Source organism: Drosophila sechellia, chromosome X, assembly GCF_004382195.2.
Source record: "Drosophila sechellia strain sech25 chromosome X, ASM438219v1, whole genome shotgun sequence".
NCBI classification, from domain to species: Eukaryota; Metazoa; Arthropoda; class Insecta; order Diptera; family Drosophilidae; genus Drosophila; species Drosophila sechellia.
In genome coordinates, this window is record NC_045954.1 from 9,394,166 (window position 1) to 9,420,639 (window position 26,474).

The following is a 26,474-nucleotide window of genomic DNA, read 5'->3' on the forward strand; positions in this document are numbered from 1 at the left end:
ATTCATGGTAGTAATAAACATATAAATTCTTTATTTTATCCGAATAGATAATCATTAGATCATGCTATAACACCAAACTTATTTCAAATCATAAAAATGTTAACTCAAAAATTTTGATCATGGAGATATATTCTATATAAAGTATTATAGAATAACCTTAATAATATTTATTATCCCAAAACTCGGAAATAGGCAGAAAATAAAAAAAGAACTGACTCAGCTTTGGTTATTGGAAAAAATGTTTATTGGTTGAATAACTTAGCAACTGGGACTAGTCCGGGACCAGCGTAACGTACAAGGATTGGGTCTGAGTTGAGTGAGCGGCGGTGGCCATCTACTGTTGGGCGGCGGGAGCAGTTTCCGCTGCCGTGCGATTGGCATCCTCCGGTTTCATGGCGGGGAACAGCAGAACCTCCTACAAAAAATGAAACCTCATTTAGCAAAGCTTGCAATAAGTTAAAGCCCAAGTGTAGACCCACCTTGATGTTGTTGGAGTCCGTGAGGAACATGGCCAGGCGATCGATGCCCATGCCAAAACCTCCGGTGGGCGGCAGTCCGTACTCCAGGGACGTGCAGAAGTTCTCGTCGACCAGCTGGGCCTCGTCATCACCGGCCGCCTTGTCGCTGGCCTGCTGCTCGAAACGCTCGCGCTGCACAACCGGATCGTTCAACTCGGTGTACGCATTGCAGATCTCCTTCTTGGCCACAAACAGTTCGAAGCGTTCCGTCAGGCCGGGAATACTGCGATGGTACTTGGCCAACGGCGACATGATCTGCGGATGCTCACAGATGAATGTTGGATTCACGCAAAACTCCTCGATGAATTCGCCGACGAGCTTGTCCAGCAGGCGGGCAGTGGTGCGCGGTGCTGGGCACTCGACCTGGTGCTTGGCGCACAGCTGGGACAGAAACTGATTCGTCTCTGGCGAATTAAAGGTGTCGGCCGCGGGGAACTTCACCTGCAGCTTCTCTTCCAGCGTTTTGATCATGGATACTCGCTTGAAGGGCGGCGTAAAGTCAAGTTCTTGCTCAGGTCCCTCTGGACCCTCCGGATGATAGATGATCTTGTAGGAGCCACGGATCGCCTTCACCATTCCCGAGACCAGCTGCTCGGTGATGTCCATAATGTCGGCGTAGTCGGCATACGCCATGTAGAACTCGCACGTGGTGAATTCGGGATTGTGGGTGAGGTCGATGCCCTCGTTGCGGAACTGCCGTCCGATCTCGTACACACGATCGAGTCCACCCACCACCAGCATCTTGTGGTACAGTTCGGGAGCAATGCGCATGAACAGATCCATCTTCAGGTCATTGTGATGCGTCACGAAGGGCTTGGCAGTGGCTCCACCGGCGATCATGTTCATCATGGGCGTCTCAATCTCCAGGAAACCCAGACGATCCAGGAACTGGCGCACGTAAGAGATGATCTGCGGGCAACGGGAGTAGTTTGTTATTCAGCTTGAACTCCTTAGTTCAATTCATACCTTGGCACGGATCTGGAAGTTCTCTCGCACTTTGTTGTTGAGAATGAGATCAAGGTAGCGCTGGCGGTAGCGCGTCTCCTTATCCTTTAACCCGAAATGCAGATGGGGCAGCATGTGTAGACAGGGCGATAGCAGCTTGATCTCGCTGGGCATCACAGACAGTTCACCCTTCTTGGTTTTACCGGGATGTCCGACCACGCCGATGATATCGCCACGTCGCAGTTTGGAGGTATCGGTCTCGAAATCCGCCTCCGACTTGTAGGACTTAGCGCTGGCCATCACCTGCACCTTGACGCCCTCGCCGCGCAGATCGTAGAAGATGAGCTTGGCGCCCGACTCGCGTATGGCATGCACACGCCCAGCCACGCTCAGTTTCACATTCTCTAGGGTCTCGCCCTCCTTGAGGCTGCTCTCGTACTTGGCAATGAAGTCTTCCAGCGAGCTGCTCACATGGAACTTGTGTGGATAGGGATCCGTTACGGGCGAACGCTTCAGCTCCTGGACGGCGGCGGAGCGCAGCTTAAAGTATTCATTCGGCGAGATCTCCTCCTCCTCTGCAGCGCTGCTCTTCTTCTTGCCAGCAGCACCTTCAGCCGGCGCAGCGGCCGCCTTCTCAGCCTTCTCCTTGGCCTTTTGCTCGGCCTTCAGGCGACGCTTTAGCTCACTGTTGGAGAAGAGAAACAGTTGGGTATTAGCCGACAATGGAGATGTTGCCACAAGGCTGTTCTAACCACGCATGGATATATATGCATATATCCAGCCTGGCCAACGGTGCGTATGAGTAACCCACAGTTTGGTCTGCTTGCTTGGCTCCATTTGCGGGGCGCTCACGTGGAAACCGGCGGCCAGTGGCCGAATTCCGGTGTATCTGCATCGGGGCCACGCCCCCTGCACGGTTTTAAGGGCGCAGTGGGCGAACATGCTTATTTTAAGCAGCGTATTTCATCAGCAGAGCTGCACACATGCAACATAAATAATGCGAACTGGAACGTTGCCGCTTCGCCCTAACCTACAAATGGTCAGCTACGTTGGCCGGATTTAATGCTTGCGGTCAAATGGATACGCTTTGGAGCCGACGGCACTTACTTCTTGGACAGTTCTCCACTTGCAGCGGCCATGCTGATGCGGTTACGTTGTTCGCTGGTTAATCCGGGGGTCTCAGAAGCGATGGAAACCCAAAAGAAATGCGAATGCGAAAGCGAAAGCGCCACAAAGGTAAAAAAAAGTACACGCCCAGCGCTGCCAGATGGGCTGAAATCGATGCAACTGGCTTTGCGGCACCAGATAGATGGCCAGTCTGGCGCGCGAGCGTTGTTATGCCATTGGCATCTGGTCACATTGCACTAGACCCGAAATATATATTTTATTTAGCTTTTGCAATCCTTAAATTAACAATTGATCAACTAAAGTTAGCGCCACGGCCTTGCGGGCAGTGAGCACAGCACAGCACGGACCAGAACTGGACTCAATGGCTGGAGGACGCGAAATGCTCCGGTCGGAAGGCAGCAAACATCAGAACGCCAAAGTAGAGCAACTGCAGCTGTAACTGTAACTGTTAACCCTGGGCGTGGAGCGGGGCGGGGTGGCAGTGGTGGTAGTGGACCAGGAAGAGGAAGAGCAAGGGTCCTGGGAAAGAGGAAGAGCACATCTTGAGACCAGGAGGCAAACGAGCCAATGGAGCCACCAGCTGCACCGGTACCCTTACAGCCACTGGCAGCATCTTCCGCCTTCCTGGCAGACAGGAGTCCAGTGGATCCCATTGCAGTCAGGCTGCTGCAGCAGGAGGAGCAGGCAGAGGAAGATGACGAGGAGGAGGACGATGATGATGATCCCAAAGATGAGGAGGCCTTCTACGAGGCGCGCAACGGCAACGAAAGTGACGAGCTGGAACAGGCCTTCCAGAGTGCCCTTACTCTGACCAACGATGTCCAGGTGAGTGTCAGCGAAGTGGAGGAACAGGAACCGCCCTTGGCATCGCGAAATCAGGACGTGGCAGAGGAGGAGGAGCGGCAGCAGCAGCTGGGCGCCTGCGCACTGTCGCAGCCCAGTGAAGCCTGTAAGTAACTTGAGACTGACGAGCGAGTTCATCCACTCATCCACTTGCTTCTCTAACAGCTCCGAAAGAAGAAATGCCCTCAGGCTCAAAGGAGCCGAGGGAACCGCGCCACCACCAGACGCTGCTTTCCACCAAATCCTGCGAGACGCCGGCCAACAATGCCACGCTCTCGCCGACCAACTCCTACAATGGCAGCATTGGCAGTGACGGCGGCAGCAGTGTGGGCGGTGGCGCCCGTCGCAAGTCCTGGACCCTGTCGCCCCAAAGCGGTGGCTCCACGCCCCTGAGCGGAGCCAAGAAGAAGACCAAGGCGGGAGCGCCAACTACAACACTGTCCAATGCTAATGGAGACGGTTTTAATCTGTGGGTAGCACGCGAATGCTTCGAAACAGTGCCCGCTGAAATGGTGGATACTCTGAGCATGGCTGAAGTGCACGAGGAGGTGGATGAGGAGGAGGACGAGGAGGCGGCTGCCGTGGAGAGTCTTCTGGGAGCCGCTGCTGCCCTCCAGGCCAGTGCCCATGTGCAGCGCCGTCAGCAGCAGCAGCAGAAGCAACAGCAGCAGCATCACCAGCATCTTCGACAGCCCTCGCCACCACAGCATCGTCCGCTGGAACGCTCTTGGCCGCCGCGTGCTGTTGGTCGGGATCTGAAGCTTCAGGGCGATGTCTTTCAGTTCGACATCCTGGACACGGACGAGCGACTGGCCGAGGAGATGGCTCAGGGCAGTGGAAGCTCGAACAATTCACCCCTGGCCACGCCGCCTGTGCGCTTTAAGCCGCTGCTGAAGAAAAAGATCGGACCCGATAGCTACATCAACACAATTAGCACACAAAAGGTGCCGGTCCACCAGAGCTATGAGTTCCCCACCTTCCCAAGTTCCTCGGCAGTTGGATCGTCGTCTTCGTCGCCGAATAGTCTGCAATTTCCGTATCTGCGCCAGCACCGTCCGCTCACCCGTGCCCTTTCCAATGGCAAGGCCAGTTCATCGGAGGAGCAAGCCTCGCCACGCCTTCTGCTCTCACCAAAACGTCCGCGAAGTCCTCCTTCGGGCTGTTCCACGCGCAGTGCCTCTCCATTGGATATCAGCCTGAGTCCAGAGCAGCACTCGCCCACCAGAGGCAGAGGAGTGGGGGGAGCTCTGCAGGATGTGGTGCCGCCCGGAACTCCAACATTCCATGGTCAGCGACCGCAGCAGCGGCTGCTCAAACGTGTAGGCGGTGGAGCAGGAGCTGGTGTTACGGGAGGAGCAACCGGATCGCCATTGGTATGTCCACCAACACCTACTCACCATGCCCGGCGGCATGCCCGCCTCCAAGCCGTCACTGCCAATTCCAGCCTCGCCAGCGGAGGAGCGATCCCCTCGGATCCTCCAGCCGTCTCTAGTCAATTGGATTACATCTATCTGCAAGATGGTGGCCAGGAGCAGGGTCAGGAGCAGCCAGACGAAGTTGTGCACATAAGCAGCACCCGCCTGCCCTCCATTCCAGAACGCAGTGCAGCCGCAGCAGCGGCGGCGGCGGCATCAGCAGCTGGAGCCGCTCTCATGGAACCCGGATCGGGTACGGTATCCGGGTCTAGTGGAGCTGGAGCCGCTGGGGAACCACCATTGCCACCCGCTTGGGAGGCGCGTATGGACAGCCACGGACGCATCTTCTACATCGATCACACAACGCGAACAACCTCCTGGCAAAGACCAGGAGCGGCGCCAAGTGGAGGACCAGCAGGCAGAGAACAACACCATCGCCAGCAGCTGGATAGGCGGTATCAAAGCATACGACGCACCATTACCAATGAGAGTAGAGCTGCGCAGCTTTACAACCTGCCAACCTCTGCGAATAGTAATGCCAATTCAACAGCTCCAGTCCCTCCTCCGCCTGCCACGGCTATACATCCAGCCATCCTGATGCTCTGCCGCGCGGATTTCTACTCTCTGCTGCACACCAACGAAGCTGCATTGGCCATCTACAATCGCAATGCCGCACTGAAGCACATGGTCATGCGCATCCGACGCGATCCGCAGTGCTTCCAGCGGTATCAGTACAACAAGGATCTGGTGGCGCTAGTTAATACATTCGCCCAGATGAGCAGGGAACTGCCCTCGTGCTGGGAGACCAAGCTGGATCAATCGGGCAAGCAGTTCTTTATTGACCACCAGCACCGTCGCACCTCGTTCATGGATCCTCGTCTGCCCGTGGAGTGTCCTCGTGTGGTGCGCCATCGCCAACAGCATCCGCAGCAACAGTCCGGTGTGGGCTACTACTATCCGGATCTGGTGGATGGCAACTGCCTGTCCGCCACCAGTGGGCATATAAACGCCAGTCCAGCATCTTCGGTGTCCGGTGTGCCGCCCTTGCCTCCGCCGAGGCCCTCATCGTCGTCCTCTTCGTCCAGAAGTAACCATGGACATGGCCACAACTGCACCACAACGGCAGCCATCTCCTGTGCCCTCAACGCCGATCGTTCCGCGTATGGTGCCTCTGGAATGGCCGGCGGGGGCGCCACTGCAGCCGGGTATGAAGATGTGCCCATCGCCTACAACGAAAAGGTGCGTTTCGCGTTCGGTCTTCAAATATAAAAGCTTGAACTTTCCATTGATTACACATCTTTGTTTCCAGGTTATTGCCTTCCTGCGCCAGCCGAACATCCTGGAGATCCTGCGAGAGCGCCAGGGTCAGCACACAATGTCCCGCCAGCTGCGTGAGAAAATCAATATACTGCGGGTGGAGGGTGTTCCCGCTCTCGAGAGATTGGGCCATGACCTACAACTGACCATTTTGCTGAGGTGAGTGACCTGATTGCAATAGAAATAGTTACTTAACATGACTATGGACCGTACCGGAGATTATAGATCGTGTATACCGTCTATATCCAATTGTTGTTCTTTTGCTAAGTGTAATACTCGAATTGTTCCGCCAGCCAGACAGGTGGAGGTGAGCCCTCGGAACTGGCGAGGTGCTAATGAACCCACTGCCATATAGTCCCGCTCACATGACGCACCGGTGGCCGTCAGCCAATGGCTCCACCTGCACTTGACGAAGGTTCCACACCAGGCCAGGCCGAATCCATCTGGCCTGAAAGTGCATTGCTGCGTCATTTTCTTGGCTCGAATTAGTTTTGGTTTTTGTTTTGGTTTTGGCTTCGGCTTTGATTTGTAGCTGCTGGCTGGTTCGGTTGGCTTCAATCGATTTTGGCGGCGGTCCTGGTTGAGTGCGCCGCATATGAGTGCTGCTAGTGGGTTTAATTGTTTTTGAAAATCGTGTCGAAGGTCGCTGGCTAATTTTCCAAAACGCCAAACGCGTCCAACAATGCAAGCGGACTAGCCACCAACGGCAAGGCAAGGCTAGCACTTCGCCATCGTCTTGGCTTCTAATCCCATTGCTTATTGTCTAATTGACCGTGTTTCTGCGAGACAACACAACGAAATCAATGTACATTTACCACAAAAATTGAGGAACTGCACTGCAGCACGTCAATCCGCATGCACGTTGCGCTGACCTTAATCTTAATCCCAATCTCGGCGGCAGCAAAATGGAAATCGATGTCGAGAGATTAAGTCGCCCCGCCACTCATTCTCCCAAACGGCGCTGTCGATTACTCCGCCATGCTGGCCACCAACCATTCTGATTCCCATTCCGATTGAGCCATTTAATTGCATTTCAATTAGCCAAATTGTCGCGCTTCATTGGCAAACGAGTCGTGGGAGTTTTTACAATGCAAACGTATTTATTCTGGTTGATAAACTTGAAAGAATTTGGAAGAATCCTGCGAAACTTTGACGCATGATTTAGCTCTTTTAATAGGATGAATTATAAGCCTTTCTGGAAATCAAGGCTAAAAAGTTATAACTTAGCTAACCATAATTTGATTGTATTCACCTAAATTAAATCCACTTGAAACAAGGAAATCGTTCAATAAAACTTTAGGCAAAGATATATGTACAAGAAAAAGTCAAGAAATAAGTAAGTTTGATTAATTGCCGTTTTGTTAGTTAGTTCAACACGTTTGTTAAAACGAAACGAATAAGTTAATTTGTAAGTTCATTTAAAGCATATTGCATTGCGCAGAGTGACACCCGTGCGATCCTGTTAGCGAAAGTATTTACACAATCTTTTGCAAGCGATCGCAGAAATCGGCACATGTGTATTGGAAATTAAGAGTGCACAACTCCGCTTCCGAGCGGGCTGAGATCGGTATCCGCCGCAGCCTCAGACAATCTGCACTTGGTCATTAGTCATCCAAGTGGCGATGAGACAACACCCCGCCGCCCAGCGCAATTAATATGCCCACTAAGATTCAACAAATACACGCGTTTACTTATCTACACATTTCGCCAGTTGGCTAAATGCCTAAATGCTTTTGCCGGTGAATTATAAATAGCTGAGTGGCTTTAAAATATATATGTACATACATATATCGCGTATATATTTATTGAGTGATCTTGGGGCATTCCGATTTCGCAGCAGCCACGCCTCCTTTTCGGTGGCAGGGCAACGCCCTAAAGCTTTAGCAGCAGCTGCCCCATAAATTCCGCAGCCGCCCCACTAATCCGCTAATTCCCCGCGCCCGGTTCACAATTTAACCCAATTCCAAATCAAGCATAATTTATAGCATATAGCATATAGCAACTCCAATTTTGAATTTCGAGTCCCGTCCGATCCTAAGTTTTTTTTCCCAGTTCTTCTTTTTTCCAGCGGGGGTGTGGCCGTGTGTCGTCATCGTCATCAGCAAGTTGTACTAGCTCATAATCATTATCATTATCATCGGCACCCTCGCAAAGTTGAACTTCATCGTTCGCTGTCGTCGAGGCATTGACAAGTTTACAGTTGGTCTCTTGGGTGCTCTTCCTGGGGGTATATCTAGTTTTCCTAGGGAAATAGATGGATGCTATTCTATAAAGAATTTGCCATACGTTCTTTAGACACCAAAAAAAAGTAGTTTAGTTTTAGAAACGTGGATTACCCAAAAGTAGTTCAAATAGATGTCGGCCAATTGAGCAGGTCAAGAACTGCTTGAATTTATAGATATATATACATTTTCTGTAGGGTATTGGCATATTCATCTACTATTTTTGGAAGCAGGAAGTTGGCGGTGGAGTTGGCCTAACTGCTGTTTGCCGTTTAAATTTGACCCGTAGAAGGGAACATTCGCTTTTTTCTCAATTGTTTGCTGCTCGTTTACAGTTCATTGGGCTTTTGGGCGGCTGCGCATGCGTGCAGTTCGATTGGGACATGGGATGATCGAGGCATTGAGGCATTCAGGCATTCAGGCAGTGGAGCAGGCGGTGGAACATGGAAACATGGCAACGTTGGGGCAGGCGGCAGTCATGGAGACACCCAAACAGTGGCCGGCGTCTGTTTGCGGTTTGTTGTGGCTGGCTTCCGTTTTGGGGCGTGCTAAATGCAGGGCGTGGCATATGAATGTTAGCTCCAGTTGAAAACGGAGTGTGGAAGTGGGAGTGGTTGTCGCGGTGGAGTGATGAGCGGGCAATTATAACCATGACCAACGCCACACACTCACCCATCCACATGCGATGGATTGCGATGGGAATGGGCATGGGTATGGGTAATGCTATGGGGATGGGGCTGTCGTCGATCGTTTGAAGTGCACTCCTCGTGGGGGTGACTCAATCGCAGTCCCAAACCTAAATACAATACCCGAACCCAAAACGAAGCCGTAGTCATGCCGGCAACAGCTGACTGCCGGTACAGTGGAGCAGAGTTTTCGGATTTTAGAAGAATTCTAATATTAACGAAATCTTTTGTTTGTAACTAGGAAGTTATAGTAATCAAGGAGGTCTAAATATATAGTTTCTTATATTGAAATATACATAATATCTGTCTAAAGACAACCACTTTGTAGCATATTTTATCCTTTGGGAATATCATACGTTTGGAAAATACTTTCACTAGATATTAGAAGATCTCTTTAGTTCCATCACTTTCAGTCCCCCAAGTCGAGTTCTCAATAATCCCTGTCCACTTATAAGCAAATCCCTGATCTGCAACCCCACTCGTGACCACTGTGCGTCGGCGGATTCTGCTGGCTCTTCGGCGGCCTCGTTTGGAGCAGCGCTGCACCGTCCCGAGCGACGCCGCCTTGCACGGCGAACGGCAAAGAGCTGAAAACAGAACTCCAGCGGTACGCGGCGATACGAAAAGCCGATCGAAAACAAAACCAGCGAGTAATTAAATAATTTCCTTTGCCGCTTAATTTGAATCGAAACGAAATTCATACTTATCGGCTGGGCGGCTAGACAAACGCCAGCATTCTGCATTCGTCGGTCATTCGGGTAGCAGCTATATGCTATTAGCTATTAGCTATTAGCTATATGCTGTATATAAGAATCGACAAGGAATATATCCGAATCCACCCTGTTTTGGGAAGCTTTGATTTGTGATACTATTTCATTATTGTTTATCGTTGACTCCGCCGGCTTCGTTCCGTTCGTATGGACGCTGCTGCCGCTTTAACAGTTCCAACCGCTACTACCGCTTCTGTCGCCTCCGTTGCGACTTCGTTCCGTTCGTCGGATAGTGAGCTTCTATCACCAGAAGCATTTCAACAGCCGGAGCGTGAGCACACAGTCTATCGTTTATGTGTTTTTTGTTTTTGTTTATCCGCTCGATAACCGATACCACCCGATACGCAACCGTTTGGCGCCTTTTTTTTTGCCGTATCGGTTAGCGGAATATTCTAACGGTACGGAGTGATCTCAGTGATGGTTTACTATTTGGTGCTCAAGACTTGGGACGCACAACAAAATGGGCTTTCTATCGAAGGCTGCCTACATCGTGTGGGCTGTGTAAGTAGATCAATCGCTAACCGAACTTCGTAATCTTAGTAACCAGTAAATCCCCACGGCAAGGGCTAAGTTACCACCTTTACTCATCGATTGGCGGTGAAGTACCCTTCGATTACCAATCAATCAGTTTTGGGTACTTTTTCTTGGTCGAGCATTATGTTTTAAATATTTAAAGGAAATAGAATAAAAATATAGAAAATGAACAGAAAGGATATTGTTATCAAGATTTGTAGAAAGACTATTAGTTACATTATTTTATAGATATTTTAATGGTTAAGCTTCCTTTTCACCATATTTCATTTTTTTACCATTTTAAAACGAGAGTGATTTAAGCTCCTCACCTAACTGATTAATGTCTAAACTCAAGCACTATTTTTCTATTTCGCAAAATTCTATATCTTGTTTTTGAGTCATCCCAAGAAGTGTTTACTCATCTCATCCATTGACCAGTCTCCCGTTTCCCATGCACTTTCCGCAAAAAGCGCTCGAAAGTGCAGCGCATGCAAAACGAGATCACATCCTGTCCCCCAGTTGCATCCGATTTTGTTTACCATTCCGCCCCGCCGGCCCGGCACTTATCCTATCCGTGGCATAGAGATCTCCGATTGCAATCGCCGGCTCCCATTCCATTCCCACGTTACAGCATTACGATCTGGATGCCACTCCGGTTCCCTTCGTTTGCAGGAATGCTGCGGAATGCCAAGTAAACAGTTAGCACAAATTATGAGTAATTTATTGTTGGGGTATGTGGGAACCCATTGCTTCTATTATGCCCAGTGTCCAATTGCAGAGATCTATGTTATGCGAGACGGAAAACCTCAAGGATATGCGCGGCACTCAAGTGGTTTGTTTATATTACCCAATTGATTGGTGGTTGATCGGTTGGGCACTTTGTTTATAGCTTATCTGGCGTAGATTTTACCAACTGCCAGGTTGGTCAATCGTCGAGTGTTGTAATTTCAATTATTTCGGATTAGATTTCAAGTGCTCCAAAGTTTTTTTTTGAGAATGCTCGCTATAAATCTTTTGTTAAGGACTATAAGATGCGGACTTTTTTTTTATTAATGGGACAAACAATCCTCAAATTATATACATATCAACCCCAAAAACTCATCCAATAATCAGCCGAAAAAGAAAAAACACAAATGGGTTAAGGCTCCATTATCGCCAGCAGTCTTATCAGCTTATGAGTGGTATCGGTGGCCCCCTTCCTTTTGCCCCCACCCAATGCACCAGGTGCTGCAGCTTGGGTACGAAGTGAACTGGGAATCCAAATCAGTTGGCCGTTTGTTTAAGTTCGACTGTGAATCGTTTTACCCATTCCAAAGTTTTTGGTTGTGACTCGATATCCGCAGTTTGTGATTGATTTTTTTTTTCGGTGATCGGTTCTATGTGAATTTAGTGCGCTGCTAATTGAGAATCCATTTCGGATTTACAAGCCTTTAAATGGATATATTTTCCAAGTTACTCCAAGCCTTCCACAACAGGGCAAAGTGAGTGAGTCGCCAGAGATTCTGGTTTCTTGTGCTAGCCTATGTAAATATTTGCTTTATTCCAACTGACTACTGATGGATCCATCGACCAGCATAAAAGCATAAAAGCACTTCCCCTTCATATCATATTTCATATAAGCTGGCGGAAATTCCGAATATTTAGCGAATAATTTCCTAAGTTGTCGCCTGGCATAATGTGGGTGAAGTGAAGTGAGAGTGTGGTGCATTCGTAAATTGGGGATTAAATATGCATAAGACATAAGTCTGCTGGATGATAGTGGAGTGGAAAGTGAAGAGGGAACTGTAGTAGAACTCATACGGAAAGCTTCTTCCCGCATAAAACGAATTATTTTTGCCAAAGTGGGGATTTTCAAACGAACTACCCATAAAATGTAGCTTATTTTATATATATATGTATATTATATATATTATATTCAATTCTATTTACTTTATATCCAATTGAGCAATGATATTGTAAAGATTCTCTAAAGCAAAGAAAGTTATTCTTTAGATAATGACTTTATCAAAGGCAATCCCTCAGCATTTCCGCACTTTTGTGGACTTTCTTTGGAAACCAAGTCAACGACCGACTGTCTGTAGCGATTGCATTAAGTGTTTATAAATATTACTACGTACCAGCCACGCCCCCTAGACCAAAACGCCCACATATGTACACATGCATATACGCATATCGCATCGCTCGGTGGCACATCGCACAATGGCATTTGTGTGATTCTTTGTTGGGCGCGATTGGGTGTCACTTTGGTTTTGCGTTTAATTTAAATTTTAATATGCATTAATTGCAGCTTCCTGTTGTTCCAATAATTTTGCAAGAATTTTAATCAATTTGAAAGTAATTTGACACGGCATGTGTACAGTACAGCCCCGTTAATTGATCCGTTTCCATTTCCATCTGCGCAAAAGTGCCAAAAAGTATTGCTAATGAGCCCAGTTTCAATTGGGGAATTAGTCACTTCCGAGCGGGCGATAATTGCAGCCGAAACTGTTGTCACTATCCGTTCGATCGCAGGCAATCTAAACCGATCCGATCCCCTGATATATATATATATATATATATATATATATATATGTGTATATAGCACCTAGCCGCAAGTGCGGTTGACCGCCATAATTTGCCTTATTAATTGGCCAATTTTCAATTTCAAGTTGAAGGCCGGCGGAGCAAAAGCAAAAGGCGCAACCAAATATCAATTTAAATTATGGATTAACTACTTAGAATCGGAATAGTTAATATTCGATTGGTCTAACTAACGAACTAAACAACAAAAACAAACGGGGAAGGAAAAGTGTGTTCTGGCTTTTGGGCGAAGGTCGCATTTTTGACCTAATCGATTGCATTGATTGGAAATCGAGCGATTCTTCCGCCTGGCGGTGAGAAAACTTTGACGGTCTTTTGGCCTATGCCAAGGGGCGTGGGCGTGGGCGTGGCCAACCAGGGGCGGAAGAAAGAATCGATCGCTCTTCAGTGTATTCAAGTCGCATATTAATGCCCATGACAAATCACTTGCCCCGCTGACCTTTTCATCTTTTCATCTGTGGTCTGATTTCATCACCGCTAAATTCGATGCAAATGGGTCGACACCAGCATCGGTTCTATATGTCGCGTCGAGTGACGTATCAGCCAGCTGCAATCGCATGATTTTTCAGCCTGAACAAGTGTTTATATAGATTCATATGCGAAGCTACAAATGTTGCCATAATTATGCAGATCAATTAGTTCTTGAATTTTAATTGATTGTCATTTTATGACTTCCTTCATTGAGTTCTTAAAGATTTGACACGTCAGTATCGAAAATATAGTCTCATTATCTTTACTCAGAGAAATTGCAATGATCATGGATTTTCTCTCAGTTATCCCATATGCTCAAGTCCCAAGTCAAAAGCGCATTTATCTCCTTAATCCGCTATCAACCCACATTCCGTATGCGGATTGGCGTCCTTTCCGGCCTGTCGGATGTGCTATTGCTCTGCCGCGTGGGCTAATCAATTGCCGGATTAGCCGTGAAGCATCAATAGCACCGCCTGGGGCCGCTGGGGTGAAAGTGACGCCACCGATAGCGGAGTGTTCTAGCCGTAGATTTATGACCAATCAGCGGAGTTAGTTAACCGCTGTGTGCGACGAGTACAACTAATTTGAATTTCTATGTTTCACACAGCCTGTTCGAGCAGGAGATCATGGGCTTTGTTCCTATTGAAGAGCGCAGTCCGCAGGGATCGCCGGTCCTGAACTCCCGGATGCCACAGCGTGCGCCGCCACCATTCCGCAGGGATTTCGAGGCCAAGCTGCGCAGTTTCTATCGAAAACTAGAGTCCAAAGGCTACGGACAAGGACCACACAAGCTTAAGTAAGAATCGCATTACCAAACTGTTGACTAAGCCATACTAATCTGCGTTATCATTTTGAAGACTACACATTCGTCGCAGCCATTTGCTGGAGGACGCCTTCCGCCGCATCATGTCCGCCAACAAGAAGGACCTGCAACGCGGCCGACTCGCCGTGCTCTGGGATACGGAGGAGGGCCTGGACTACGGCGGACCCTCACGCGAGTTCTTCTTCCTACTCTCGCGCGAGCTGTTCAATCCGTACTACGGACTGTTCGAGTACTCCGCCAACGATACGTACACCGTGCAGGTGTCGCCGTTGTCGGCCTTCGTGGATAACTGCCACGATTGGTTCCGCTTTAGTGGACGAGTTCTGGGATTGGCACTGGTACATCAGTATCTACTGGACGCTTTCTTCACGCGTCCCTTTTATAAGGCGCTGCTGCGCCTGCCCGTGGCTCTCAGTGACTTGGAGTCGCTGGACAATGAGTTCCATCAGTCGCTCCAGTGGATACGCGACAATGACATCGGCACGGGCGTGGATCTTGGCCTAACGTTCTGTGTCACAGAGGAACTGCTTGGCAGTGTGGTGGACAGGGAACTGAAGCCCGGTGGCAAGAATATCATCATCAACGAGAAGAACAAAAAGGAGTACTTGGAGCGCATGATCAAGTGGCGTCTGGAGCGCGGTGTTCAGGAGCAGACCGAGTCGCTGGTGCGCGGCTTTTACGAGGTGATCGACTCGCGCCTCGTTTCCGTCTTTGATGCCCGGGAGTTGGAGCTGGTTATTGCCGGCACTGCGGAAATAGACACAAACGATTGGCGCCTGAACACAGAGTATCGTTCTGGCTACCACGATAACCACCAGGTAATCGTGTGGTTCTGGCAGGTTATCGAGCGCTTCAGCAACGAGCAGCGCCTTCGTCTGCTTCAGTTTGTGACCGGCACCTCAAGCATCCCGTACGAAGGATTCTCGGCATTGCGCGGATCGACTGGCCCGAGGCGCTTCTGCATCGAGAAGTGGGGCAAGCCAAATGCACTGCCTCGTGCCCACACTTGCTTCAATCGGCTGGATCTGCCGCCCTATCCAACACCCGAACTGCTGTACGAGAAGCTGCTGCTGGCCGTCGAGGAGACCAACACGTTCGGCATTGAGTAGACACGTGATATGGAACCCACACACAAACACACACACTCATACACATACACATACACAAAACACACCCCTAAACGCTTTATTTCGATTTTAGAAGTTTTTATGACTTGCCTAAGTCTAGAAATTCGCGAGCTGTGCAGAAATCCTAGGGATTTGGAAACCAAAAGTTGGAGTTTTTAAAAAATAGCAATGAATTCTTTGTAAATTAGGTTTAAAGTTACAGTCCACTTTTTTTAATCTTAACCGTTATTGATTATTTTAATTTCCGATGATTATTCTTAAAAATAGAACTTGTTACGAATACATTTAGGTAATAAATCTTCGAATTTGTTAGCTATTTCTAGGCGCCTAAATGCTAGTAAAATCCACTGGGATTTCTGCAAAACTCATAATTGTACTGTAGTTATTTATATACGTAGGTTACCCGCCCCCTTCCAAAATGAACAATTTTGTAAAGCAAATAAAAGCCTAGCCATAGACTACTACTTGCTACTTTAGGCATGGCATCCCACTAGTTCGTAGACAATTTGCCTTCGCCTTCGTTTGCCGTTCACTGAATGGAAGTTACCTCAAGAGCAAAACGGCTTGCCAGCGCCGCCAGTCATTAGTCCTAAGATCTACACGCCCCCGGATAACTTCTAAGCCTAAGTATCCTTCGCTTGACTCTGCCTGATTTACACACTCGAAACGATGCCAACTGCCTCTAGAAAAATTCACGACGCGTAAACGCTGCTCCAGATCCAGTTAAGCAGTTCCCAAAGAAAGAGAGCAGAGCAACTCTACGCCAATACTTAATTAGCTTATAATGTTGTTTGAGCCTTAACTCGAATTCAAACTCAAATTTGAACACACATTCCAAATAAGCGTATTGTGGATGTCAGTTATTATAACATATATAGATAAATATATATATGTATGTATATATATTTATATTTACCCCTCTCCTTTTACCCAAAAACTATGTAAATTATTTTTGAATTTACAAACCCCTTAACAACCGGCCCATGTGGATGCTTTCGTGTGCATCCCCGCCTGCCACTTGACCAACTGACTTGACTCTGGCCAGGACAGGCTGCACATGGCAGCTCCGATCGGGCTTATATATACAAAACTTGGCTGCTGTTTTGCCAACGATTACGAATTGGTCCAGTGCGTTGCTTCGGCTTTATTGGTTCTTTCGGCGCCTACAATTAACGATAATATGAATTATATTTAACGAAAACACAAAATTTCCAACATAGCTAATTAATTGAATACCAAAAGCAAAAACAAATAAAAAAGAAAACAAATTTTTATGATAAGTATTTATCGAAAGCAAGAACGAAACGAAAATGTAACTAAATGGTGATTTGTTTACATGTATTTTTGGCATTAGTTAATACGGAAAGCGACGGAGATGGAGAGAGACAGAGCTAAAGGCAGTGAAAGAGACAGAGAAAGAAAGAAAACGCTTTTTGAACTACTTATTGATAAATGAAGATTGTTTTAATGAACTATTAATGTGCGTGTATTTATGAACAAATTAACTATAATTACAAATAAATAAATGTGAGCCTTTTACTTCAAAAGCAAAACCTTGATCGTTTCAATTATTTATAAAATGGATATACATATTCGAGGGGTTTCCACCATAAGTTGGCTAAAAATGGTCATATATATGTAAGAATACCTGTTTTGAGCAGCCAATTCACAGTGCTAATGATCCCTATTATTTTTTTAAAGGATTTAGGAAAATTAATTTTTGGGTCATTTTTGCATTTTTGCAATTTGCAAAAAATTTTGAAAAAATAGAATTTTAATTTTTGAACACAGTTTGATTGGAAATTTAATTACGAACTCAACGAGGTATAACATTCCATATTCAGGCTATTATTTTTAAAGTTGTGGCAAAAAAACGGATTATTTGATGTACGAAATTTGGAAACACGGCTTTTGCCAAAAACTTGATATTTACAAACGGAATTTTCGCCATAACTTCGCTGAAAATTGTCATATAGATGAAAGAATAACTGTTTTGAGCAGCTAATTACCATTGCAAACTATCCCTATCATTTTTTAAAGAATTTAGAAAAATTAATTTTTGGGTCAATTTTTGCATTTTTTGTAAGGGGTAACATCATCAAAATTTGCAAAAAATTGTGAAAAAATAGAATTTTAATTTTTGAACACAGTTTGATTGGAAATTTAATTACGAACTCAACGAGGTATAACATTCCATATTCAGGCTATTATTTTTAAAGTTGTGGCAAAAAAAACGGATTATTTGATGTACGAAATTTGGAAACACGGCTTTTGCCAAAAACTTGATATTTACAAACGGAATTTTCGCCATAACTTCGCTGAAAATTGTCATATAGATGAAAGAATAACTGTTTTGAGCAGCAGCTAATTACCAATGCTAACTGCACATACAAAAATAGAGTTCCCATTTTTTAACAAAGTTTGATGGGAAATTTAACTTAATTTTTAAGCTACCAGGCGACCCAAAAGGTCATTCCAAAAGGTCACGATCCATTGGTAGTTTGTCCTGGAAAAAATGATAATCACCACTAAATTAAACAAAAAGCATTCCGTTTTCCATATATTTTATACACAATTTTCATTTGTTACTTTTTATTTGCTTTTTTTTAAACTGCAAAATGCATTTTGCTTTTACATCAAGTTGTATTTTGGTTTCTCGATTCTCCTTATGAAATGATAACACATACTTATATGTCCTTAAATATTATGCGACCATTTCTCTAGACTAAGATCTCCATGTTTCGGGTGTGGATCGTGGACTGGTGGACTGGCCGGACGCGCGTCCTGCCGCGTGTATGTACAGTGTCTCCCTGTGGTTTTGAGCTGGATTGGGTGGAGATTAGTGGATTGGTGGAGGCTAGTGGTCTTCCGGTTGGTTAGTGGTGGCTTATCCAAGTGCGACAAATGCGAGTATTCAATATTCAATATGCGGGGAGTAGCTGTTAGTGGATAGATTTAGTCAAGAGTTGGTTAAGGGTGGGCTGGATCGATCGATCGATCATCTGGTAAATGGTTTTTTGTTGTTGTTTTTAAGTTTTGATTTTAGGTGCATGTTGTGCGCTGCAAAGCTTTCTGAAAGCAATCGTGACACATGCAACATTTTGCGTACTCATACTAAGTAATTTTCTTTAAACTTCGTTTGAACGGAAAACAAAGGCTTGTGACTCTAACTAATTTTACATTACACTTGAAGAAATTTTCCTAATTTTCATACATGTGTTATTACATATAGATATATATGTATATATATATATATATATATATATATATATATATAATTTGTTTTTTTGTTTTTAAATAAATTCTTTCCTTCACTCCGAGCCTGGAGACTACAAAAAATATTTATAGTTATCTGCGCGGCATTATTTTGCGTCTTCCCAATTTTGGATTGGTTTTGGATTATATGCAGTATGATCCGAGTGTCAAGCGTTATAAAAATAGAGCATCCATCGATCTGATCTGGGAGGTGAGTAGTATTCATCATGCAATCTGGTAAGGTTTTTTTTTTGCTTTTTGTTCTTTGTTTCTCTAGGAAAAGGCCTTTGAAAGAATTGAAAATGGTTCTGTTCTGTTCTGTGATTAAATAGTATTGGAGTGTATGACTTCAGTGGTCTGGTCTGACTGACTGACTGACTGGCTGTGCGAGGAGAGTCTGTGGCTCCAATTTCGACTTGCATCTTTCATTCGGGTTTGATCACAGCTTTTACAATTCTAATGATATATACGTGTGAGTGGTATAGTGTGTATGGGTTGTGTGTTTGGAGCACGGTGCGGGCAACTCTTAAGTTAGCACCAAAAATACTATATATCTCGTAGGTATTATATTTACATGCATACAAACATGATGAGACAAAAAAACGTATTTATCTTTCTTATTTTTTTTTAGCAGATGTGTTGCAGTATATGCACTTAATTTGTTTTTATATGTAAATATTTATAATACTTTCGCAAAGATGCACGAAGAAAATGCATTCTGACCGACATTACATACACATAGTTGTTACACTTAAGATTTCGTTTATGTTTTCATTTTCAGTTTACTTCTGTTCGAGAAAGCTGCCATTCTTGACTTGATTCATAATTGAATATAGATCTTCTTGTTATTTTAAAAAAGTAATACAAAATATGTCTGGTTTTCCTTCATTTATTTTCTTTACGATTATTATTCCGTTTTAGATTCGCTTGGCATATATGAAAAATGTAGGTAAGAAGGCATGTTAGATATATGTTTCTTAATCATTTCTCTTTAATACTCGCTTTCTGCGCTTTTCAACTATTCACGTCTAGTTGGTAAAATAATTTTTAGTAAAATTCACTACGACTTCCTGTTCGATACACTTAACTACGCTCTATGTATAAATATTAGAAAAAAAGGGTAAAAAACAAAACAAAATGACACATTTAACAGCTTAGGGGGGCGAAGAGAGCTTTGTGGGTGGGGGTGTTCGGGCATCAGATTCGGTCACATCTGGAGGAGATGCGGCCAGGAGACTGGGCTGGCGAAGATGAATCTCTCTTGTTAATTTTGGTCTATTTTCGTATGCAACAACATTGAACAGTGCTTAAATCTGATTTCTTCTGGTATTTTTATAATCGTTATACATATTCCATATTCCTATATGCGGTACGTAGATCTAGGCATATGCTATAAATTTTATGTAACTAGTTGGCTGACGCGCCGCTGATGCTGCCGCTCCTGCTGCTCCATCTTCAGCTGCTTAGTTGCGTTTAGGAAATTCGCAGCCCGCTGCATCTGATTACTCGGTTGAGATGGGGAAAACGCACAAAATTTGTCCGCTGCGCCTCGGGTCCGTCTACGATTTTGACAGTCCGCCGGACGGTTTGTTTGGTTTGCTCGCCACGAGTGGCCTCTAGTCCCGCTCTTCCTGGTCGTCGTCCTTATCCTCATCCTCATCTTTTATGCCTTCGTTGTACTCCGTACTTTATCGGACTCTAGTTAACTTTGTCATGGTTAAACACTCTTCGCTGTTAATTTCGGTTTTTTTTTTTTGCGTTTGTTTAGCCTTTTGTTTGTTTTGCTAATGGTGCTGGTTTTGTTTTTGTTTCTTTATTTTTAGCTATTTGTTTTTCATTTACTTTAAATTTAATTTAAATAATGTTTATATATAGATGTTTTTGCTATACAACTATAGCTTGGTGTGTAATAGTATTTAAAAAAAAATAATAGATTAACGTAAATTGTTTACTCTACTCTCTACAACATCATCTCCCTCGTTCGTGTCTCCGTGTCTCGGAATCTATCTATGCTTCCGATCGTTTCTCTCGTGTCATATATACCATATTATATCATATCAGGCCGAACATCTAGTCGAAGAAAGTTACAACTCCAATGGTAAAACATAAAATTATTCTGTATACAAGTTGTTTCCTCGTCCCTTTTCCGGTCCAAGGACTGTGTTGATAGTATTAGCCTACTCCGAGTCCGGTTCGCGCTCATCGAAGCCAGCCAGATCGACCGTCTGTAGCATTCCACGCGAATATGCGTATTCGATGAGGGCCAGGTGACAGAACACGTACTGATCGGGCATCTGAATGGAGTAGGCTCGCTGCGACCGGATCTTCTCAACGGTGCCACGAATGTCCGCCGTGCCCACGTCCTCCAGGCGCGATATGCAAATGTCCAGGGTGATGAATGTACCTGTGTAGAGTTTTTGGTAGTCAGTAAATCTGACGTGGATTGTCCACAATGTTGGCGACTCACCTGTGCGTCCAATGCCTGCACTGCAGTGAACCACAATGGGCGGTCCACGGGGATGACCCGCCCAGGTGTCGCCCAGTCCTTGGACGAGCTGCGCCTGCTTCTCACGCACCTTCTGCAGGAAGTTCAGCATGGCCATGGCCGAGCTGGGAACGCCATAGTCCGGCCAGCTGGTGAACTGCCAATGTGAGACATTGCGAATTTCGTCAGTCTGTTGGCAAAATGACAAGTGATTATAATATTCGCTATCGTTGCCCTATTTAGAGAGCTTCACCTTTATGTTTCTCAATTCTAACGAGGCAACCATATAGTCTTCGTTGCACTCAACGCTAATTGTTCGCACATGGTAGTCGCCAAACTCTAAGGAACTTTCTTCAGTCGGCTCCCAGTACTGGCCGCATTTCACGCGTCCGCGCTCCATCACGCGCGTCGTCATCACTATAACTAAACAATGTTGTTCCCAGATCATGCGCCAAAAGTCCTGGGATGTCTTTGGTAATGGACCTGGCGGCGTGAACTCCATTAGCATAGAGTTTATACATATGATTAAGTGTGTCATCATCGCTTACCTTGAGTTGAAATATAGGCATTCTTTTGTTTGTAGCCATCGACGAAATTGGCATTTATATAATCCGACGGCTCGTCGCCGTCTTCGTGTGCCAGAACCACTCGACTGTGATCGTAGCAGAGGACGTCTGTGTAGCGATTCTTGGTCGAATTGGCCCGCATTCTGCAAGGATATGGGAACGTTTATTATCTGAGATGTAGAATTGAGATATCGTTTGACCTACCTCGCATGCAGGAAGGTGCCCTCGGGCGCCCTATTCCGAATGTCCGCGTACTCCTTAATCAGACCATGGCGACCGCGCTGCTTCACCATCTGAACAATCTGATCAATGGGCTTGGGATCGCCCTCCTGACCGGCGAGACTATCATCATCACTGAAGCCGGATGAGGCGCTGCTGGGCGGATTCTCTGACCAGAACTCGCCGCCGCCATTGGTGGTGGTGCCAGCAGCTGCTCCGGCTGCTCCAGAAGCTGTGGTGGCGTTCGTGATGGTACTATTGTTGTCCGCGGAGCCACTTGTGTTGAGCTTGAGGGGATTGGCCACTGTGGCTGCACTGCTGCTGCTGCTACTGCTGTGATTCGCCGCCTGACGGTGGCTTGGACTCAGTCCGTTGATGGTGATATTTTCGTTGGGTTCCGTCGCCGTCGTCGCTGCTGCCGTTGCTCCGCCAGCTGTCGATCCAGCTGGACCGACGCCATTGCTGACCGTCACCACGGTGGTATTGTTATCGCCCAACTGGTGGACGGCGCTGATTATCGTGGCTGCCGTTGTTGCGGCCTCGGTTTCCGTGCCATTGGTGGACAGAACTGCTGATCCAGCTGCTGAACCGGATCCGGATCCACCGCCCACACCCACGATATTGGCCAGCAGCTCGTCCTCACGATTCGTCATCGATTGGCGGCAGCTGAGCAACCATGTGGCGTGATCGACCTCCAGCGTGCCACCCAAGTGAATGGGCAGCGCCTTGCGCGGCACGTGCAGCGCCAATTGAGGCACCGATACAGTGAACACTCGCTCGCGCAGCTTCTCGCGCACGAACAGACGCAGGATCTTGAAGGGTGCCTTGAACCACAGTGGCGCCGTCACGATCAGGACCTTCTTCAGACGCGCTGGATAGCCGCCCTGCAAGGATCAAAGAATGTTTTGATGATTAGAACTTTGCTCTTAAATGTGTAAACATTTTTTTAGCAGTATAATCTCTAGTTTAAAATAAACCCAAAATGGATATTTTTTCAGAATTTCGGAATTAAATCGCTATCCTTTGAGCAATTGCTAACTAGTCCATCTCTCAATGGCCATGGTTCTCGGTATATTTTTAATTAGTTTCGTCCAATTATTATTGACTTCATTTACTAATTGACACACGGACGGCATGATTAAAAGTAAGATTAATGTACATCGAGCTGTAAGCAACCAATTAGAGGAGCATGCAGCAATTTTCCAGGAAGTTTTCAAATATATATGTATATTGTATGTATGTACGTATGTGTGTCGACGGACAACCCATCGTATTTCATTTTACTGAGAATCAATTTGTGGCAGTTGACATTTTTGCTTACAGTTTCGACCCTTGCACTTTTACCCAAAACTGCGCAGCTGAGATTTTTCATTCGGAATTGCGATTTTAGATTTTGTTAAGCTAACGCCACTGCTCCACCACACACACCCCCCTCCCCACCCTTGTTAATGAATGTTTCTAGTCCACCTAAAATCTGAATAGCAGCTTTTTTCCAGGAATCGTATATTGCACACTGCTGTGCATTGGACCCAATACGAGGGTTTGCTGGATGGAAAAGTCCACGCATAGCACAGCCCAGAGATATTTGTAAATGGGCCACGTTCGTATGGGGACCCAGTTTCCAGGGAAACCTTGTGAAATAAAGCAAGTTGGAGTTCTGGCTAAAAAACTTTGCATTTATTAATTAACGCAACCCCAATGAAAGGCTCTAGTTTCAGCTAGCCATCATTACTTGCTTTGGAATACATAGAGATACGCACTTCTTGGAAAAATCGAGAAACCTTTCACGATGCTTTCAATCATTCTACACTCAATTTAAAGTGAAATGAAAGCAATTTAAAATAGTAAATATTTGATGGTTATTGGCTTATAACTTTTCTGAACCAGCTTGAGTAACACATATATTAAGCTAAATTTTTATACATTAGGACATTTATCTCGAGGACCGATTAAATGTGCATTTTTTTGGCTAACTGCTGCAGCTTTGATGAAGTTGAAAAGCCGCCAGGTAAAGTGGCTAAAAGAAAACTGCGTCAACATACAACGGTTCGGTGGGCAAGAAGGAGAAGTGGGTGACGGTGGTTGGTTGTTGGGGCAAAAGCACCGGCAACCTTCACCCAGTTGGGAAAATGTTGAGAAAATTTCATTGCGGCATTTTTCGTCGATGGCACATTGAGATAGAGCAAAAACAACAAGTGGAAAACTTGGCTTCACTCAAAGGTGAAATGTGATTTCCCAGCGCAAGAGCGAGAAAGATAGTTATGAGACAGAGATGGGTGGAGAGAAAGGGGCTGTGGGTGGCTCCTCGTTCTTTCCCGATGTATTTCTGCTTTTCGGAGTATGTGCACACACGTATATATGCATGTATATCATCCATGCCATCATTATTTAGTTTATTGGCCTCAAAAGCAGTGCAGCTAGCAGATTAAGGTCAGCAAGCACAGTGGGCAAAAAGTACGTGTACATGTGTATATCCAACCGAAATGCGTTACAACCAACCGACAACAACAAGAACAGCAAATGCACTTTAATTAAACGCACAATCACAACCAATATAGGCACACACACACACACACATCCATGTGTTTTTGTGGAAAATTTAATTAAAAGTTCATCCCGCAGTTTACCTAAAAAATATTGTCTTTTCTCCTTCGTTTCTCCGCTTTCCCCCATTGTTTCGCTTTGTGCATCTGCTGTTGGCTCAATAAATTCCGTTTAAAGCCCTAATTGGCAGCATATTCAATTACATCGGCTGACCCCTCCCCCTTCTGACCCCTTTTTTCGTGGAATTTCTTTCTCTTCTTCTATGGCTACGGGGATTGCATCATCAAATCTTACACAACAGCACACACACACACGCAAACATAAAGAAGTTGAGCTCCTTCCTTTAGTTGGGAATGTCAATTGTCATGTGACTCGAAAAAGTTGTGATTTAATTGACTTCATGTCGGATATCCGGTGAAACATCGAAGCATCGAAGCATCGTATCGGACATCCTATACAAAATTGTATAAGAAATGGCATTTCCTTTCATCTACCGCTTTTCCTTCTAAATTTTTACCTTAATATGTATATTCATTCCTCAAACCCTCGTTCTCTCGCTTTTTATGCGCTTGATTTGCCTTTAGGTTTGTTAGCATGTGCACTTTCACTTTGATCCCAGCACACACACACATCTGAGACTATGAATGCTCAAAAGTGCGCAACATTGTTTAAAATTCTCTTTAAAGCGAACGCAAATGCTATTATTCCGCAAATATTTTAAGTAAGCCTTGTAGGAAGGACTATGAACATAAATAATACCAATTGAGGCCTTTAACTTTAGTGTTTTTCTAACCTGACATTTAAATATCCCTTTTGATTGTCTTATTTCGATAGACCCTTGAATTCTTAATTAAATACTTGCAGTAATAATCACCATGCCTCGCTTTTCATCATTGTTTCATTTCTGTCCTTAAGGATCAGGTGCCATTCTATCATATTATCCCATGTCCTTCAGTGGCGCAATTTGCATATTGAAAAATAAGTAAATTCAATAAATTCCATAAATAATTTACAAGGCTACGCTACAAGGCACAGGTAAAAGTAATGAAAGTAATCCCATGCTCGTTAGTAAGCAATCAAAAACTAATCCATACATATTTAGTATTAGTAATGCTTGTGCCTAATTACTCAAAAGTAAGCAACACTATTTGTTACCATTACTTTGGCAGTCTATCAAGGGGAAAGTAGTTCCCATGTCCCGAACTTAATTTGCATTTCAGCGGTACTCAATAGAGGCAATAACTAATCGACTTTTCCCCCCTAACTTGGCCAATAATAAATGGCCCAAGGTGCGTGCCTTCAAGAAGTTTGAATGGCTAACAAAAGGTAATAAGGAAATATTGTATAACATTTCATTTCATATTCTTTTCTCGCATGTGAACTTTGGGGGGTGCTTATGAGTCATAATTGGGCATTTGGATTGTTTTCATTTCTTGTGTCGTACAATGTTATATTGAAATGTATACTGAAACCAAAACCAAGAACGCACAAAAATCGAACTTGTCGCCTGGCATTTCAGGGTCACAAACCCAGCTGTTCACCCCGCGCCCTTCCGCTTTTCCGAAGCCCCCCCCTTCTTATGACTGTTCCCACATCCAATTAGAATCCAATTGGGGGGCTGGCGGTGGTGAGATAGCAGGCAATCTAATAATAACAATCACAATGTTCAGTCAGCCGCCCCACCATCCATGCACACATTTAATTGACAAACACAGCATACGGAAAATACTAATAACAAAAAAAAAATATATGGGAATGGTGCATAGGTAGCACCGTGAACATACTGCTGCTGTTCTTGGCCAGATTATTTGCCCTGAGGGCCAAAAAGTCTGCGCAAAAGTTGAACGAAACTTGGGACAAACTTGAAGCATCCACCTTCGCGTCTCCGGATTCACCCTTTCCATTCCGCTTCACCCTCCGCCGACATGCCACGCCCCCGTCGGCTAGGGGAGGCAAGCCGAAAGAGGCACTAACAACACAGGAGGAATTTTCCTGATGGGACTCAAGTGGGCAACTTAACGTGCCTTGGCATGCGCTTCACTCCCGA

General features: G+C 45.6%; 3 protein-coding genes across 8 annotated transcripts in view; 1 reads left to right on the forward strand and 2 right to left on the reverse strand.

Annotated features, from left to right (window-relative positions):
* Positions 1-221: 221 nt before the first annotated feature.
* LOC6617472 (lysine--tRNA ligase) lies at positions 222-2,703 on the reverse strand. 2 transcript variants are annotated; one of them, XM_002041753.2, is made up of 4 exons: positions 2,571-2,703; positions 1,485-2,148; positions 480-1,427; positions 222-415 (listed from the first exon to the last, which is right to left on the reverse strand). In XM_002041753.2, exons 1-4 carry the CDS (start codon positions 2,600-2,602, stop codon positions 335-337), a joined length of 1,725 nt encoding a protein of 574 aa, XP_002041789.1. In that variant the 5' UTR covers positions 2,603-2,703; the 3' UTR covers positions 222-334. The 2 variants fall into 2 exon arrangements, with proteins under 2 accessions (XP_002041789.1, XP_032582311.1); XM_032726420.1 differs by lacking the exon at positions 2,571-2,703 and adding an exon at positions 2,275-2,465.
* Positions 2,704-2,815: 112 nt separating this feature from the next.
* LOC6617473 (E3 ubiquitin-protein ligase HECW2) lies at positions 2,816-16,911 on the forward strand. 3 transcript variants are annotated; one of them, XM_032726414.1, is made up of 5 exons: positions 2,816-3,540; positions 3,600-6,088; positions 6,159-6,325; positions 14,016-14,204; positions 14,266-16,911. In XM_032726414.1, the coding sequence occupies exons 1-5, from the start codon at positions 3,159-3,161 to the stop codon at positions 15,338-15,340; spliced, it is 4,302 nt and encodes a 1,433-aa protein (XP_032582305.1). In that variant the 5' UTR covers positions 2,816-3,158; the 3' UTR covers positions 15,341-16,911. The 3 variants fall into 3 exon arrangements, with proteins under 3 accessions (XP_032582305.1, XP_032582307.1, XP_032582306.1); XM_032726416.1 differs by lacking the exons at positions 2,816-3,540; positions 3,600-6,088; positions 6,159-6,325 and adding an exon at positions 9,876-10,345; XM_032726415.1 differs by lacking the exons at positions 2,816-3,540; positions 3,600-6,088; positions 6,159-6,325 and adding an exon at positions 11,638-11,838.
* Positions 16,912-17,933: 1,022 nt separating this feature from the next.
* The window catches only part of LOC6617475 (tyrosine-protein phosphatase non-receptor type 9), a 32,723-nt gene continuing 24,182 nt past the window's right edge, over positions 17,934-26,474 (reverse strand). For all 3 annotated transcript variants that reach the window (XM_002041756.2, XM_032724384.1, XM_032724385.1), the window contains exons 4-8: positions 21,869-22,767; positions 21,647-21,807; positions 21,352-21,581; positions 21,081-21,288; positions 17,934-21,017 (exon numbers count right to left, since the gene is read on the reverse strand). In XM_002041756.2, the coding sequence (XP_002041792.1) occupies positions 20,791-21,017; positions 21,081-21,288; positions 21,352-21,581; positions 21,647-21,807; positions 21,869-22,767 (1,725 nt within the window). In that variant the 3' untranslated portion in view covers positions 17,934-20,790. The remainder of the gene's footprint in view (positions 21,018-21,080; positions 21,289-21,351; positions 21,582-21,646; positions 21,808-21,868; positions 22,768-26,474) is intronic.

Coding starts and splice junctions, on each gene's coding strand:
- LOC6617472 (XM_032726420.1), bottom strand. CDS start 2,405: ATGTTCGCCCACTGCGCCCTTAAAACCGTGCAGGGGGCGTGGCCCCGA. Junction 2,149..2,274: donor CCAAGCAAGCAGACCAAACT/GTGGGTTACTCA, acceptor CTTCTCCAACAG/TGAGCTAAAGCGTCGCCTGA. Junction 416..479: donor CGGACTCCAACAACATCAAG/GTGGGTCTACAC, acceptor CATTTTTTGTAG/GAGGTTCTGCTGTTCCCCGC.
- LOC6617473 (XM_032726414.1), top strand. CDS start 3,159: ATGGAGCCACCAGCTGCACCGGTACCCTTACAGCCACTGGCAGCATCT. Junction 6,326..14,015: donor CAACTGACCATTTTGCTGAG/GTGAGTGACCTG, acceptor TGTTTCACACAG/CCTGTTCGAGCAGGAGATCA. Junction 14,205..14,265: donor CAAGGACCACACAAGCTTAA/GTAAGAATCGCA, acceptor ATCATTTTGAAG/ACTACACATTCGTCGCAGCC.